The 16,316-nt window shown below is 35.8% G+C and overlaps 1 protein-coding gene across 1 annotated transcript in view; it reads left to right on the top strand.

Moving 5' to 3' along the window:
• The window catches only part of CSMD3 (CUB and Sushi multiple domains 3), a 791,530-nt gene that overhangs the window by 549,702 nt on the left and 225,512 nt on the right, over nucleotides 1-16,316 (top strand). The window contains 6 exon segments of the mRNA XM_032222292.1: nucleotides 555-743; nucleotides 6,416-6,532; nucleotides 6,968-7,183; nucleotides 7,839-8,027; nucleotides 10,570-10,739; nucleotides 15,396-15,552. Coding sequence (XP_032078183.1) covers nucleotides 555-743; nucleotides 6,416-6,532; nucleotides 6,968-7,183; nucleotides 7,839-8,027; nucleotides 10,570-10,739; nucleotides 15,396-15,552 — 1,038 coding nt within the window.

Genomic DNA, 16,316 nt, shown 5'->3' with positions numbered 1-16,316 from the left:
TAATGACCATATGATTAACTTAATAACCGTAGCGGGGGAAAAAAGGTTCATAAAATTGGATGCAACTCACTTAACAATGACCTTGCTTAGCAAGAGAAATTCTGGTCCTAACTGTGTTCATAAGTCAAGGACTATCTATGTAGTTAAATGCTTCATTTAATAGAATAACAAAATTACAGAGTTGGAAGAGACCTGGGAGGTTTTCTAGTACAACCCCCTGCTCAATTGGGAAACCCTATACCATTTCAGACAAATGGGTGTCCAATATCTTCTTAAAAACTCCAGAGTTGAAGAAAACCACAACTTCTGGAGGCAAATCGTTCTACTAGTTTATGGTTCTCACTGTTGGGAAATTTCTCCTTAGTTTTAGGTTGCTTCTCTCCTTGACTAGTTTCCTTCATTGCTTCTTGTCTTGCCTTAAGGTACATGGAGAATAAGTTGACTCCCTCTTCTTTGGGGCAGCCCTTGAGCTATTGGAACACAGCTATCATGTCATATCATATTATCTTGTGGTTAATTTATTGTGTATTTCTTTCTCTTTTCCTGAACTTCAGGTGTAATGGTTAATACCTACTCCTGTTTGGACCCTGGTATACCTGTACATGGTCATCGTTATGGACATGATTTTTCCATTGGATCAACTGTGTCATTTGGGTGTGACCCAGGCTACAGACTAAATCACGAGGAGCCTCTGCTTTGTGAGAAGAACCACTGGTGGAGCCATCCGCTTCCAACTTGTGATGGTATGAATAGTCCCCTTTGCCCATATTGACAACACAGACAAATTCATTATATTTATCGAGCGAACAATAGTAAATCTTCCTACATGAACTCATTTTTTTTTTGGGTGGGAGGGAGAGGCCTATCTGACTACATGTAGTGAACATTACAGGGACTCTACAAAAATCTTGCAATTATATCTGCAATCAGTGATGTAGGCAACCTAATTTGCCAGCTGAGAAAAAAAGATTTAGAAATCAATTTCATACCTCTTTCCATTCTGAATACTTATTAAGAAACAATATAAGAAACATTATTTTTTAATGATTTTCTTAACATGGTACTATGGTATTTTCCTCTGTGGGAATAACTATCATACTTGCAGATAGGAGTAATTAATAGTATAGTATAACATATCATGGTATACATCTTACAACTTCAGGATTTGAAAAACATGGACAGTGGCTCCAGAAACAGTTGTAATTTTTATTATCACCAAACATTATTGGAAGAACTCCAACTACATTGTTTTATTCCCTTGGTCCAGCCTTCAATACTTTGAAGGCAAAATAAGGATCCCACAAACTCAAAAAGCCTTCTTTAGGTTTCAAGAAATATTTAAGTATTAAATTATTTTCTTATTTTTCATATTTTAAAAGCACAATCTTCTATTTATAAGAAAGGTGTTCACTCCTAGTATGCCTATTCTTGCATACTTACAATTGGAAAGAAAATTGCAATTTTTCAATGGCATACTAAAAAAGATGCTGAAATAATCTTCTGCAAAGTTTAAAGTGTCTATTTTCACTCCTACGTACAGTCTCTACTTATGATGAGACTGTAAACGGATGACAGAACCTGGATGAACTTGTTTTGGTTTATAGGCTAAATAAGACCATACCTAAAAGGGGTAACAGTTCGAAAGCATGTAAAAATGCAAGTAGAAAAATAGGATCCACCTTTGGTGGTAAGGTAGCAGCATTCCGTGTGTTTTTGGTGTTTAGTCATGCTGGCCACATGACCACAGAGACATCTTCGGACAGCACTGACTCTTCGGCTTTGAAACAGAGATGAGCACTGCTCCCTAGAGCCAGAAACAACTAGCACATACATGTGAGGGGAACCTTTACCTTTTAAAAAGGGGATAATCTAAGGACTCAGCTATAGATCAGATCAAATAATTAAAGGATCTTATGCCATCTAATTTCAGTCCATTCCTACACATCAAATCTCCAAATTTATTATTTTCCTTGTAATGGGATCAGCAAAGGGCTCTGATTTGTCAATGGTTTCTGAACAACTGAGATTACTTTCCTATTGTAACAACTGAACCGGAAGTAGTAATGTGGGCTAATGGAGTGTGTTCATCAGCCCTTCAGAGCTCTGAAGGAGGAACGCTGTAAGAATATTGTGAAGCCTATATAGATCAAGCTTCATAGAGGACAAATGGGAATTTGACATTTATGTATATGTCTATTTATATGTCTATAAATAGACATATTTCTTTATGCTACAACATACTACATGTTTACTACCTAAAATAAACATTAATAAGAAGATCTCTGTGAAGAGTATTCTCTACTGTGCAGTAATGTTACATATTGTGACAAATGTCTTCCTCAAGTGGTTGAACTAGTCTACAGTCCATTAAGTAAATGAGATTTGCTTTCTTTCTTTCCTTCTAGAACAATGGGATTTGTCCATTGAGTAAACAAATGCTCCCAATTTGTAATCCTGTATCTTTCAGGTGGAAATTGGGATGGCTTCATTTAAAAAAGATAAGCAACTATACCTATAAATGACCCAATTTCTATTCCTCAAAAAGCATCAAATAGAATTGCCAAACCTTGGATGAGCAGAAAAAAAATAGGATGGGCCCCCATGGCTGATCCTTATTTGGTCTCAAGAACAAGACTACTATAAGTCACTATCCTTACACTATAAAAGTAATTGAAGGAAAGTAATGAGTTGATTCCTGGCTTCATTTTCCCTCTGATTGAGCATCACCTTCCAGTGTGGAGAACAACCACCAATCACTCTTCTTAATGGGAGACAGAATGGGGCCGGGCAATGTAGGCATGCAGAAACTTACCGCAAATTAAACTACAAGTTTAAGCATCTATCAAGTTGTTCAATCATCAGCATCCCGGCTTTAAAAAGGCAGTTTGGAGAAAGACAAAAAAAAACAAAAAAACACCATTGTCATTCCTTCTGTTTAATCCCTTCTCTGGTCTTTAGCTTGTTTGTTGGGCAATTTGCAGACAAGGCTTAGTACTTTTTAAAAAAATGCTAGACCCATTGCAGAAACCAATGCAACCTGTAAACTAACCATTCAGGTGTTCTTTTACAAGAATGCTAAACCCAGGTTTAAAAGGGGACTGCCTCATTCCTTATTTATTTGTATCCTACATTTGTTATTTGTATAAATTACTCAAATCCTTTCAATTGTCCATTTGTAACATTCAAAGAATTTCAATTCCTAATACAGATACCTATCTCAGTCACCTCCCATGGTGCATTATTTAATTACTGTACTTATTTTTTTTCCCAAATCTTACATCAACAGTACAACTGTTCCAAATTCTTCTGGCCTCCTAGTCCATTTATAACTTTCTTAAATAAAAATCTCCTTTTCCTGTATTTTCCCAACTCTTAAGTTTTTATTTATTTATTTATTTATTTATTTATTTATTTATTTATTTATTTATTTATTTATTCATTCATTCATTCATTCATTCATTCATTCATTCATTCATTCATTCATTCATTCATTCATTTATTTATTTATTTTGCATCAAAGAAGGTAAAATTCACCTGGCATCAAAATAAACTGTTTTTGAAAGTCTGTAATATCCATGCTATGCTTAGATAAATTATTTCCCGAAATGATTAGGAAGTGAAAGCAGCTGGCTTAATGTCCTTTTTAAAGTCTCTCTCATAGTTGAGAGCAAGATATAAGTAATTCAGTTGTTAAGTGAATTTTGCCCCATTTTACAGCCTTTCTTGTCACAGTTGTTAAGTGAATCACTGCAGTTGTTAAGTTAGTAACATGTTTGTTAAATGAAACTGGCTTCCCCATTGACTTTGCTCTTCAGAAGTTCTCAAAGGCTGGATCACATGACCCCAGGACATGCAAATGTCATAAATACATGCCAGTTGCTAAGTGTCCAGATTTTGATCATGTAACTAGGAGGATGCTACAAAGGTCATAAGTGTGAAAAAAACTGTAGTAAGTCACTTTTTCAGTGCTGTTATAACTCCGATGGCCAATAAATAGTTGTAGATTGAGTAACCTATGTTGTTTACTTGTTGATTGTTAGTCTGCTAACCTGGGTTTTGAAGAACTGGTTAGAACTTTGCTTCCATTTTGGCTTTTTAATTACTTCTTCTTCTGGGGCTGCTGGGCCTTTTGATTTACTTAGGATACTTCAGAGGGCTTTAGTTGGTTCATGGTGCTATGTGATGCTATGTGTTTGTAATTGTCTGTTGGTGGCTTCTGAGATGTTGTCAATGTATTGTAGTATTATCCTTTTCAAAGGTTTTTTTTTTATTATGCTGTAGTAGCTTGAGCAGTCAGGCAATTTTTGATAAAATAGTATGTGTATTAGGGGATGTGGTGGTTCAGTGGCTAAGATGCTGAGATTGTCAATCAGAAGGTCAGCACTTCAGTGGTTCAAATCTCTTGTGCCGCATAATGGAGTGAGCTCCCGTTACTTCTCCCAGCTTTTGCCAAACTAGCAGTTTGAAAACCTGTAAAAAATGCAAGTAGAAAAATAGGCATCATCTTGGTGGGAAGGTAACAGTGCTCCACGTGCCTTTGGTATTTAGTCATGCCAGCCACATGACCACGGAGATATCTTCGGACAGCACTGGCTCTTCGGCTTAGAACTGAGATGAGCACTGCCCCTAGAGCTTGCAATGACTACCACATATGTGTGGGGGAACCATTAACTTTACCTTGGTATGAGTATCCATTTTGTTGGAAGATGTTGTATAGATGATCTGTTTCCTAAATAAACAATGCATATATATGTTCTGTACAACAAAACAATTTCAATGGTAAAACAATGTGTCAGCCTCTGCTTTGCTGCTGCTTCGGCTATCATTGAAACGGGGAGGGGGGGCATGGTATCTGGGAGGAGAATCGTGATGTGCTGGAGGAAGTTTCTAGACGCTGATCTGACCATCTTACTGCGCATGTGGAAGAAGGGAGTTTCCCGCCAAGGCCAACTGTCCAGCATTCCATCCTGATGATGACTTTTGAAGTTATCTCCTACCTGACAGTTGGGTGCATTATAATTGGACTATGAACAGGAGTGCCAAGGGGAGGGGATTGAATTATACATGATATTGTTCGCTTTCGCGCCTAATTAACCAGACTCAGCTTTACTTTGCAACTGTTCATTTATAATTAGTAAAAGTACACTTGATTGCAATTCAAATGGAGTTGAGTGAACAGTTGTCTGAGTGGTTTCTTTCCTGTTTACTAAATGAAGTTGATGCTGACACAATGGTAATTTAATGGGGAGGGAGGAAAAATCTCAGATCGCAACCCAGATTATTGGTTCTCTTGTGGAATCTAGGGAGTCATGCCTTGAATCAACATATCATTCTTTTTTGTGCCATAGGAGTTTTATCTAATATTTGCTAGATATGATATTATGATTTTCTTTAGTTTGTTTTTGTATTAGAACTTTTACATATTGTTGTAAACTCTGAGCTTCAGTCTTCTGAATGATGTCAAATCTAGAAGCATCTATATTTCATTGAGATCTGCTTTCCTGAACACAGGAAATTGAGTGTTTCTCAATTTTGCAGCATATTTCTATATCTGTTAGTTGAGCATAAAGTGGCAAAATGCTGCAAAGCAATGTTTCAAATGGTTATTACTACTCACAAGCTTTCTAGAAGAACCATAATGTCATAATATTTCTCTGTCAAGAAGCAAACTCCTTTTCAGAACTGATTTCTTCCTTTGTCTGTTTTCATCAGCAAGTTTGCAATTTCAGATATATGAGGGTATATGGAATATTTGAGAACGATGCTGGAGAAACCTATTTATAATAGAATACAATATTATAATATGCCAGTTTAAATTTAGGTATCAATTATTATGGCAAACCTTTAACATAATTGGAAGTAGGGTGACAAAAATGTAGAAGACATGAAACATTTCAGCATATGCTTTGATTTCCCCAGTCCTTCAAAAATGTATAAGGTATTCAGATAGATGATAGATAGATGATAGATAGATAGATAGATAGATAGATAGATAGATAGATAGATAGATAGATAATAGATGGATGGATGGATGGATGGATGGATGATGGGTGGATGGGCAGAAAGACAGACAGACAGACAGACAGACAGACAGACAAGAGTTCAACAAGTTTTATTTTTTCATTCTTCAATTTTTCATTCTTTGAAATCAATCACAGCAATTCGGAATGCTTATCACCAAAACTTTTTAACAATTAGTGTGTTACCAGTAATTGTGTTCCTTTGTGAGCACTTTGTTGTAAATGTTGGTTGCATTTAGAGATTATTGTATGGATTTTCTCAGGTTCTCCCAGTTACATACCATTGTTTAAGTAGTGACATTAGAAGTTCTAGTTATTCTTTGGGAAATTTATAATGATTATCTATGCTGATGTTCTTATATTCTCCTCCTTACATTGTGGCCTTACAATTTCAGCTCTATGTGGAGGGGATGTTAGAGGACCTAGTGGAACAATTCTGTCTCCTGGTTATCCTGAACTGTATCCAAATTCATTGAATTGCACATGGACTGTGGATGTAACACATGGAAAAGGTATGCATTTATATTTCATTTAATCATGTTTCATATTATGCACCCTTAATGTTACCATTTGAACTGTCAAGAATTTTTTTTTAAAAAAAATATTGTTGTTTAGTTTAGTTTAATTTACTGTTTAATTCAGTTTAGTTTTTATTTAGTTTTGGCAAACATTTAGCGTTAACATTTTCCTTTTGTTTGTAAATGAAAAGTAGTGACTTTTTAGCTCTATTGTTAAATACTCTCAAAATGTAGAATAATCCACAGACATAGAAAAAAAATGGTTTCAATAAAGATGAGAGACAAAATAGATGAAAACTCTGAGGGCAAGGGTAAAATAAACCTTGTTTAATTTTCTGAGCCCATGGTTGGAATGAAATGTATGAGTTTAATCAGTGATATAATTGGTTTCATGTTAACTATGTGAGTCTAATTTTATTTTTCTAATAGGAGTGCAGTTCACCTTTCACACCTTCCATTTGGAAGATCATCATGACTACCTACTAATCACAGAGAATCGCAGCTTCACTCAACCACTAGCACGCCTGACTGGCTCAGAACTACCATCTCCAATCAATGCTGGTCTCTATGGAAATTTCAGGGCTCAATTGCGCTTTATTTCTGACTTTTCAATATCTTATGAAGGATTTAATATTTCGTTCTCGGGTAAGGGAACACAACGAGCTTTTTTTTTAGGTTGAAGAAAATGTGTTAGTTACCTCAGAGAGAGTCACGAAGATGGGGCATGGCGAGAAGGAGAAATCCAAATATTACCTTTTTTTTCCGATGGGTTTTTTTTTCTTTTAAAGTATGCATTTTGCAATTGCTTTTGATGTTACTTCCATTACACAGATCTCAATATGTCTGTTGTACCGGTGTTGAAGAAAATTGTAATAAAAGTAAAGTATGTTACTTAACAGGAACATCACAGCACATCAGAGTGGCTTCAAGACCAATTGCAAGACATAATATTCCAAATAAGAAAATAGATCTTGTTTTCAGGATGCAGATATTTTTGGATAATTTTATAAGTTGGACTCACATTCATTTATAGCTGTGATTGGAATCATAAACATGCCTCTCACAGATTGTATTGAACATGTATGAGCATGATTATAAATTTCATCTGAATTGCTATTACTTATTTGACCATGTATGTGGTAGTGGGAATATCTGAAGGCTAAACTGCTCTTCAGATACACATGTGTGATCTATAATAAGATAGCAACACTTAATGATTTGGGCTGAGTTACATCTTTGTTTGTCAGATGCTGAAACTTTTTAAATGAGCTGTTGATTTGGTCCTTTATTTCCATCTTAGAATACAATCTAGAACCATGTGAGAACCCTGGAACACCTCAATTTGGAAGTAGAATTGGATATACCTTTGAAGTAGGAGATACTCTTACTTTCTCCTGTTCTTCTGGATACCGCTTAGAGGGAGTTTCAGAAATCATCTGCCTTGGTGGTGGCCGAAGAGTGTGGAGTGCACCTCTGCCCAGGTGTGTGGGTACGTGGTCAGCTGCTTTCATTTGCTTGTATGTGTAGTCATTGTCCATAAACTTGCAACTATACAGCATGTCTAAGCATGGTGCATACCTATTACTTTTGGTACAATACAGTGTTCACATTTCCCATGTCTTTTCACTTTGATTTGTTAGGTATTTCTGGTTTAGTCCAGTTTTGAGTTTTAATGTTCAACTGTTCTATATAACTTTTCCTCTGTTTTATTAATTCTACCTTAAGGATGTGTTTAACATGTAAAGTTTTGAAAAAGTATCAAAATATCAGCTGTCAATTTTGCCTTTGTTCCAGAAGTACAGAATAAATTAAAAGTAGACCATAGCCAAAATTATCCTGTTTCCAAAATCTTCATTAGAAGTGTGGAACAGCATTGCCAATCTTCTAATGGAATAACTCAGTAATTAGCATCTAATAAATCCAATCTGAAAACATTTAGAAACATCTCAAATTCTGGTTATCATTCTTGTGTCCAACCATATTTAATGAAAAGAAAATTCCAGAAGACTTGGTCAGTGTTTATTGTCATTCTTTTACCATTATTCTCCCTTAGAAATATATTATTTTCAGTTGAAAACAATTGCTACATATAATATTTGATTTTTCTTATATATAGTAGTACCTATAAAAAAAACACAGTGTTTGTTCCACTCTATGTGTGTTGATGGAAGTGAGACTTTTTCACTTTCTCACTACAGCTTTTTCACCAAGAACCCTTCAATTCAGTTTCAATAGAAATGTCTGGAAACCTACTGCTTCTAAAATTAATGACATGAAGGGTATTAGAATTAAGTAGTGGGTAAGAACTGATAAAAAGGTGGTAGGTCCTTGCCATAAAGGTCCTGTGATTCCTGTAATGTATAATAATATTGACACTAATCCAACCTCTGTACTTGGTAGAGGAATTTTAATCAAATCATGCCTGACCCACGGCTGTCAAGAATCTTATAAAACTTCGTTTAATTTCTTCTTCTGATTAGTTCTCTTTATAACAGTCTAAAGTAGGTTGCATTTTTAATCCTAAAATCCAATCTGTCTCTTATAATAACATCCTCTTTATGTTCTGGTTCAGTGTTTCCCTTCACATTTTTAAACATGTTCAACATGGAGAGAAAAAAGCCATGTCTTCCTTACACTATCAGAGCATAGCTTTTATAGCTTTTTAAAAATTATCTCACATTTATAGCTCTCTCTCTTCTGAGCCCCTAAAGAATGGCCATTGAGCAAAACGTTTTAATTTGAATTTCCTTGCTGAAACTATGTCGAAGCACAGATGAAAGCTATAGTAAATCCAGACACTCATAGAATTTGATTGGGTGAAGTGCGAAAATACAATCTGGAAACAGTTCACACAAAATGATTCCAAAACATATTTTAATTAAGATAAGAAAATGCTGCTGATAAAATGATATTTTTTCTTTAAATATTGTCTCTAAGCAGAAGACCTAAACAGCCATGTTTCCTATACGTAGTTTTTACAAAGCATGAAGCCTTGTGTATATACTATACAGTATATATAATTCCCACTAGTATTTTAAAATAAACCTACCACACAAAATTAATGTTTGGAGGGTACTTTTTCCCCCTCTGTGAGAAAACTGCTTGTTGAGATAATTAATTTGCTGGGATTTCCTGTGCCTATGTTATGTCAGAAACACGTTTTTATCTACAGTTTCATGCATGTGTTCAGACAACTGTTCAATGTGATAATAAATAGAATCTTGTCCAGTGATAGTTTTGATATGTTATTATATTGCTTGTTTGAATTTTTTTTTAAATAAAAATGCCCCTTTCTGCCTAGAATAAGGAAAGGTAACTATAAATTTTCACAAGCTAGTTAATCATCAGTTGAAAGGTTCATCATCAGTTATTTTCAGGGGTGTCTTTTGGATGATGCAGAGAATAAGAAAGAATATCTTCATAGGAAAACTCTGTTACCAAAACAACAAGGCGTGAAACAGGTTTTCAGTTTACAAATAGATAATCCAGACCAAACATAATTTCTAATGTTGGATTTTCCCATTTACCAGAGGGAGTCCCCTTATGGAGTAATGTGATGTCATTACCACGACAACTCCACTGCGCTGTACAGTAGAAGCCATTTTATGGCAGTACAGTAAAAGCCATTTTAAGGCACAACAAGCTGTATCTTAACAAAACACGCATCCTGAGGGGTGTTAGAGGTATCTTATTTTCACAGTGGTTTTTTTCCCCAGAGAGTAAGTCATCTGTGTAGCAAGCTTGGTTGAAATTGCTCGAGGCGTTCCAGAATTATGCTGGAACACACACACAAACACACACGCACACACACATGTTTATATGTACATATGCACATATGCACATATGCACATATGCACATATGCACATATGCACATATGCACATATGCACATATGCACATATGCACATATGCACATATGTATATATGTATCAGGAATTTTATGTTGGCAAGTCAGGACAGTTTATTAAACTGCAATGCAATTTCATGTATGTTTTCTATTAAGTTACACACTGAATTCTGTTTTACCTGCAGCTGAATGTGGAGCTTCTGCCACCACTAATGAAGGAATATTACTGTCCCCCAATTATCCCCTCAACTATGACAACAATCACGAATGTATTTACAGCATTCAGGTGCAAGCAGGGAAGGGAATTAATATTTCTGCCAGAACATTCCATTTAGCACAAGCAGATGTTCTTAAGGTATGTTGGATATTGGAAGGGATATATTTATTTCTGCAAATAGGTGCCATTAATCAGGCTGTCATAAATTATTTCAAGTTAACCAACAAAAAAAATGTAAAGTATTTTTTACTTTTTAATATTTTTAAATAGCTAAAACAATAAATAATATTTTTTAAAAAAATATTATTTTATCATGGATTCAGGCTGAATAAGGATGCATCTCTGAGTATGTACACCTGTATAATATATTAATAGCAATCTATACAGGCAATCCTTGACTTGCAACACATTGTTTAGTTATGGCACTGGAAAAAGAAACTTAAGGATGTTTTTCATACTTAAAACGGTTGCACTATCCACATGGTCACCTGACCAAAATTCCGATGCTTGGCAAGTAATTTGCATTTATGATGGATACTGTAGCCATGTGATCCCCTTTTGACAAGCAAAGTCAATAGGGAAGACAGTTTCACTTAACAATTGTGTTACTAACTTAACAACTGCAGTGATTCATTTAACAACTATGGCAAGAAAGATTAAAAAAATAGGACAAAACTCACTTAACAACTGTCTCTCTTAACAACAGAAATGTTAGGTTCAATTGTGGACATAAGTCCAGGACTACTTGTATTAAATTTGTTTGCTTAATGGTAGCTGGTACAATTTTTATTCTGAATTTGCTCATAAGGATTTGTTCAAGTAAAGTATGCTGCTGGACAGCTCAGGGACCCAAATATTTTATGTATTGTCTGTCAGACCTGGAAGCCATCTTTTACATTTGGGCCTTCAGGCCTGCCATATTTTCTACTATAGGAAAACGTGAGGGGGATTGTATGGAGTATGTGTGATATATAGCCAAAATAACATTCTTTTCTCAGAGAGTCAAGGCCACCTTGTCCTGCAACTGTGATGAGGTGACTGGGAGGCCTCTCCAGTTTTGGATGGTGCCTCATTGGACCATATGATGGGCATGTGGGTGCTGGGCACGGATTTGAACTTTTGTATGTGTGGGGAAAACCTAGAAACTTTCAGATTCAGGTTTTCCCAGATTTGCCAATATGACATCTCTAGTAAAATGGAACTTTGAGGAATCTCAAGCCTTGGAGTCTTCTTTCATTGGGGATGTTACTTGGAACCCTGACATTGTCTTTTTAAGTATGTATTGTGTAACAATTAACATTAAGTTTATAATCCTAAAGATTACATTATCTAGGGAGATTTGAAGTGTATTGAGGACTATATGTGTGATAGTTTGAAATAGCATAGGTTATATCCCCATTCAGAAATATGTGTTAAAGGTTTTGGTGGAATTTATAAAAGAATTCTGTTTTATTTATGAAAAATTTTATTAGCAAATGATTCTTATTTAGATTTAAGGTGCAATTGATTTAAGAGTCTAGGACAGGTTTTCTCAACCACAACAACTTTTGAAATGGGTGGACTTTAACTTCCAAAATTCAGAATTCCCCACCAGTGAGGAATACTGGGAGTTGAAGTTCACCAAACTTAAAGCTGTTGGAGTTGAGGAAACCCTGGTCAAGAAGATGAAGAACATTATGCAGCACTAAAGAATGTCAAATTAAGTATCAAAGTAAAACTCTTCACAGAATCATTCCATCATTTCCAATCTGTTAAAATGAAACTTATTCTGACTAAGCTTACCCAGCCTCATGAGCTGAACTTTAACTGAATGTACATTTTTGTGTGTGCCTAGGTATAGTTATATTTCATTCTTTCATTCTTTCAGAATGCTGTTATAAGCATTTTTATCATTAAAATATAAATCAATCAACAAATCAGTGAAAGATCATATTGGACACTATTTAAAACAGAGCGGAAAATGCCATATAGGATATTCTTGAAAATATCCTTATTCTGGTCATGTTTGCTTTTCTTTATTTGCTTTGTTTGTTTGATAGCTGAAGTTTTAATGGATTAAAAACTAGCTTTGAGTTTTGAGATCAAAACAAAGGTGGGATATTAAAATGAAGGTGTTAATTGGATGACATCTGCATACTTTTCTGTAAAATGGATGCTTCGGTTTACGGCACACTAACTCCTGCATTTAAAGCAGAGGAGGGGTGTTAGTTCATGCAAACCAGTGATTTAAAAACTTAGCTTGATAAAATTTAAATGCTCAGACAACAGTTTGAATTTGGAAAAGACAGCCCTGGATGCATATTGATTTCAGGAAAAAGCTGCATCATTTCTGATGCTCCATGTTAAAGCTGGTCCTTGACTTACGACCCATGTTAGGTAGGACAAGAATTTCTGTTGCTAAACAAAAGCATTGTTAAGTGAGCTGCACCTCATTTTACAACCCTTTTTGTTAAGCCAATCACTGCAGTTGTTAAGTGAACCAAGCAGGCATTAAGTGAATCAGGCTCCTTCCCCCCATTTGATTTGCTTGTCAGAAACCAGCTGTTAAGGTTGCATCATAAGGACCATCTTAAATACACCCCAGTTGCCAAGCACTTATTATGTGACCAGGAAGATGCTGCAAAGTTCATAAGTGTGAGCATTGGTCATATAAGTCACTTTGTTCAGTGCTATTGTAACTTTGAACGACCATTAAATAAATGGCTATAAGTTGAGGATTTCTTGTAACTCCTTACTGAGCTCTGGATAATAAGATCTTTAGATGTGCAACAAATGTCTCGTTTCCCTTCCTAATTGAAATCTGAGTGGTGTCTGTGGTACTTTTCCTTTATACTGCTTCCAAAGAGCAGATGTACCCTTCTGTTGAGCTGCTTGCAACTAGAATGGAAGGTATACCTTTGGGCAGAGGTGGTATTCTACCAGTTCTGACTGGTTTGCCTGAACCGATAGCAGAAATCACAGGTGGTCCCGCCCACCCACCCCAGCTCTACGGCATCCCATTTAGGCCCTTTTTTCACTCAAAGCATGTGCGCAGAAGGCTGTAGGTATTTGCAAACTGGTAGGGAAGGTAAGTGAATACCACCCCTGCCTATGGGGATGGACAAGGAAAGTTTGGACTAGGTTAAATTTGAGTGCCAATTGAGGACTAAGTGGGTACCCTCCATCCTGGAATATAGAGGAAGAACTGCTTTAAGTCTGAGATTCTACCTATGCTTTTCTGGGAATACGTCCCATGGAATCACATGAGTCCTCATGTCCAGAAGTAGTTGTGGTTTAATATACTGTGTTTCATAAGTAATTGGTATGCTTGCATGTCTTAATCATAAATAAGTGGAACCACACATGGGTCAATTTGTGACTGCTGTAAGTCTTGGTAAAGGTCAATAATCAGGCATTACAGGGTTTCTAGGACTACTCTTTTTTTGTGATTACTTAGAACAAAATAAAGGACGCAGTGGCTTAGTGGCTAAGATGCTGAGCTTGTCGATCAGAAAGGCGGTTCGAATCCCTAGCATCCCGTAACGGAGTGAGGTCCCTTTACTTGTCCAAGCGTATGCCAACCTAGCAGCTCAAATGCATGTAAAAATGCAAGTAGAAAAATAGGGACCACCTTTGGTGGGAAGATAAAGCATTCCATGTGCCTTCGGCATTTAGTCATGCCAGCTACATGACCAGGGAGACATCTTCGGACAGCTCTGGCTCTTCAGCTTTGAAATGTAGATGAGCATTGCTCCCTAGAGTTGGGAATGACTAGCACATATGTGCAAGGGAAACTTCTTCAAGTGCCACCTTAATGATTCATTTATTCCTTTCCCCTTCTCAGGATCAGCTCTATGTCACATTACAAACTGTAGGCAAATGTAAACTATCTCTTGAAATTTGGAAAAGTTATTACAATGTTTGCTAAATTAATGCCATATTTTTCTAAAAAAACTCAGCATCTAATAATTACATATTTATAACATAACATAAGTTTTAATAAAGTAAACTCTCTCTTTCTGTCTCTCTCTCTCTCTCTCTCTCTGTGTCTTTGTCTCTTTCTGCGTGTGTCTCTCTGTCTCTCTATCTCTGTCTGTCTCTATCTCGTCTCTCTGTCTCTGTCTCTCCCTTTCCTTTCCTCCCTTTTTCTCTCTCCTCTGTATGTTGTATGAACCAACATATCTGGCAGTTTATAATTCAGTGTTTTAGGTGAACCCATAAAATGAGTTAATTTAGTAACACCATGAAGTGTAGGAAGTGAACATAATCCTTATCTTTTTAAGAATTTCTTATGTTCCCCTTATTTTCCAAGGATATCTGCAGGGGAGTGGAAATTGTTTAAGATAATAAATAAATTGGTACTTCAAAGCCAACCACGCAGCCTAGATGTCTAATTTGCATATAGATTACAATGTCCTTTAGACTTATAGCTAGTTTGTTTGCTAGTCCCACTGCAGTCATTTGCTTTGTTTTGATATCAGTATGTGAATTAGTAAACTGTTTTCATAGAAATAAACTTCAGAGACTCTTTTAATATGACTTGAAAAGGGAAAACAAGTGCCATCATTAAAATGCTGACTCTCAATGTAAACAGTTGTTTACAAATCATAAGCTGAAGTGAAAGTCCTACCTTTGTCATGGATTTTTTTTAAAAAAAATAATTTGACATTTTTAAAAAGTACTAAGAATTTGAGACAATACTCTGTATTATCAAACTAAGTAAATTTAACAGTCCTGATCTATCTCTGTGGAAGTTTTGTGTTTACTCTTTGTTTTATGCTTATTGAAATTATCTAAAGTCAATTTGCTTTTCAGATATATGATGGGAAAGATAATACAGCACATTTGCTGGGTGCATTTACTGGAGCTTCTCTAAGAGGGCTAACACTAAGCAGTACTTCAAATCATCTTTGGCTTGAATTTAATTCAGATGCTGAGGGTACAGATGAAGGATTTCAGCTCGTATATACAAGTAAGTATTTCAGAAAATAAAATAAAGAATCAAATAAGAAATTAGCATGACCTTTGTTTTACCATGATGGCACAGTAGTTAGAAGGCAATATTGCAGATTGACTCTGCCCACTACCAGAACTTTGATCCTGACTAGTTCAAGGTTGACTCAGCCTTCCATCCCTCTGAGGTCAGTAAAATGAATACCCAGATTGTTGGGGGCAATATGCTGACATTGTAGATCACACAGAGTGTTCTGTAATGCACTGTGAAGCAGTATAAAAGTCTAAGTGTTATTGCTATTGCTATAAACTTGATGAAAATAATGCACTCCAAGTTAATCAGAAATAATACTTAATAGACATTATTTAGTTAATTAGTTGGTAGTTAGTTTGTCCAACATGTATGAGATAACAGGTGTAAGTATAAACATGGACATGAACATAGGAAATGGGTATGAATAAATGGGGACAATAGGACAGGTATGGTAGGCACACTGGTGCGCTTATGCATGCCCCATACAGACCTTTTAGGAAAGGGGTGAGATGCACGCTAGACATTTTAAGGTTAAAGTTATAGGGGTTTTAGGATGTAACAACAGAGTTAAGTGGAGCATTCCAGGCACTGGCCACTTTGTTGCTGAAGTCATATTTTCTGCAATAGAGTTTGGAGTGGTATACCTTGAGTTTGTATCTATTGATTGCCCCTGTATTATTGCAGTTGAAGGTGAAGTAGTTATTGACAGATAGGACATTGTAGCAGACAATTTTGTATACTACGCTTAC

Source organism: Thamnophis elegans, chromosome 8 (genome assembly GCF_009769535.1).
Source record: "Thamnophis elegans isolate rThaEle1 chromosome 8, rThaEle1.pri, whole genome shotgun sequence".
Taxonomy (NCBI): Eukaryota; Metazoa; Chordata; class Lepidosauria; order Squamata; family Colubridae; genus Thamnophis; species Thamnophis elegans.
The sequence above is the reverse complement of the archived record's forward strand: the minus strand, read 5'-3'. Positions and strand labels throughout refer to the sequence as shown.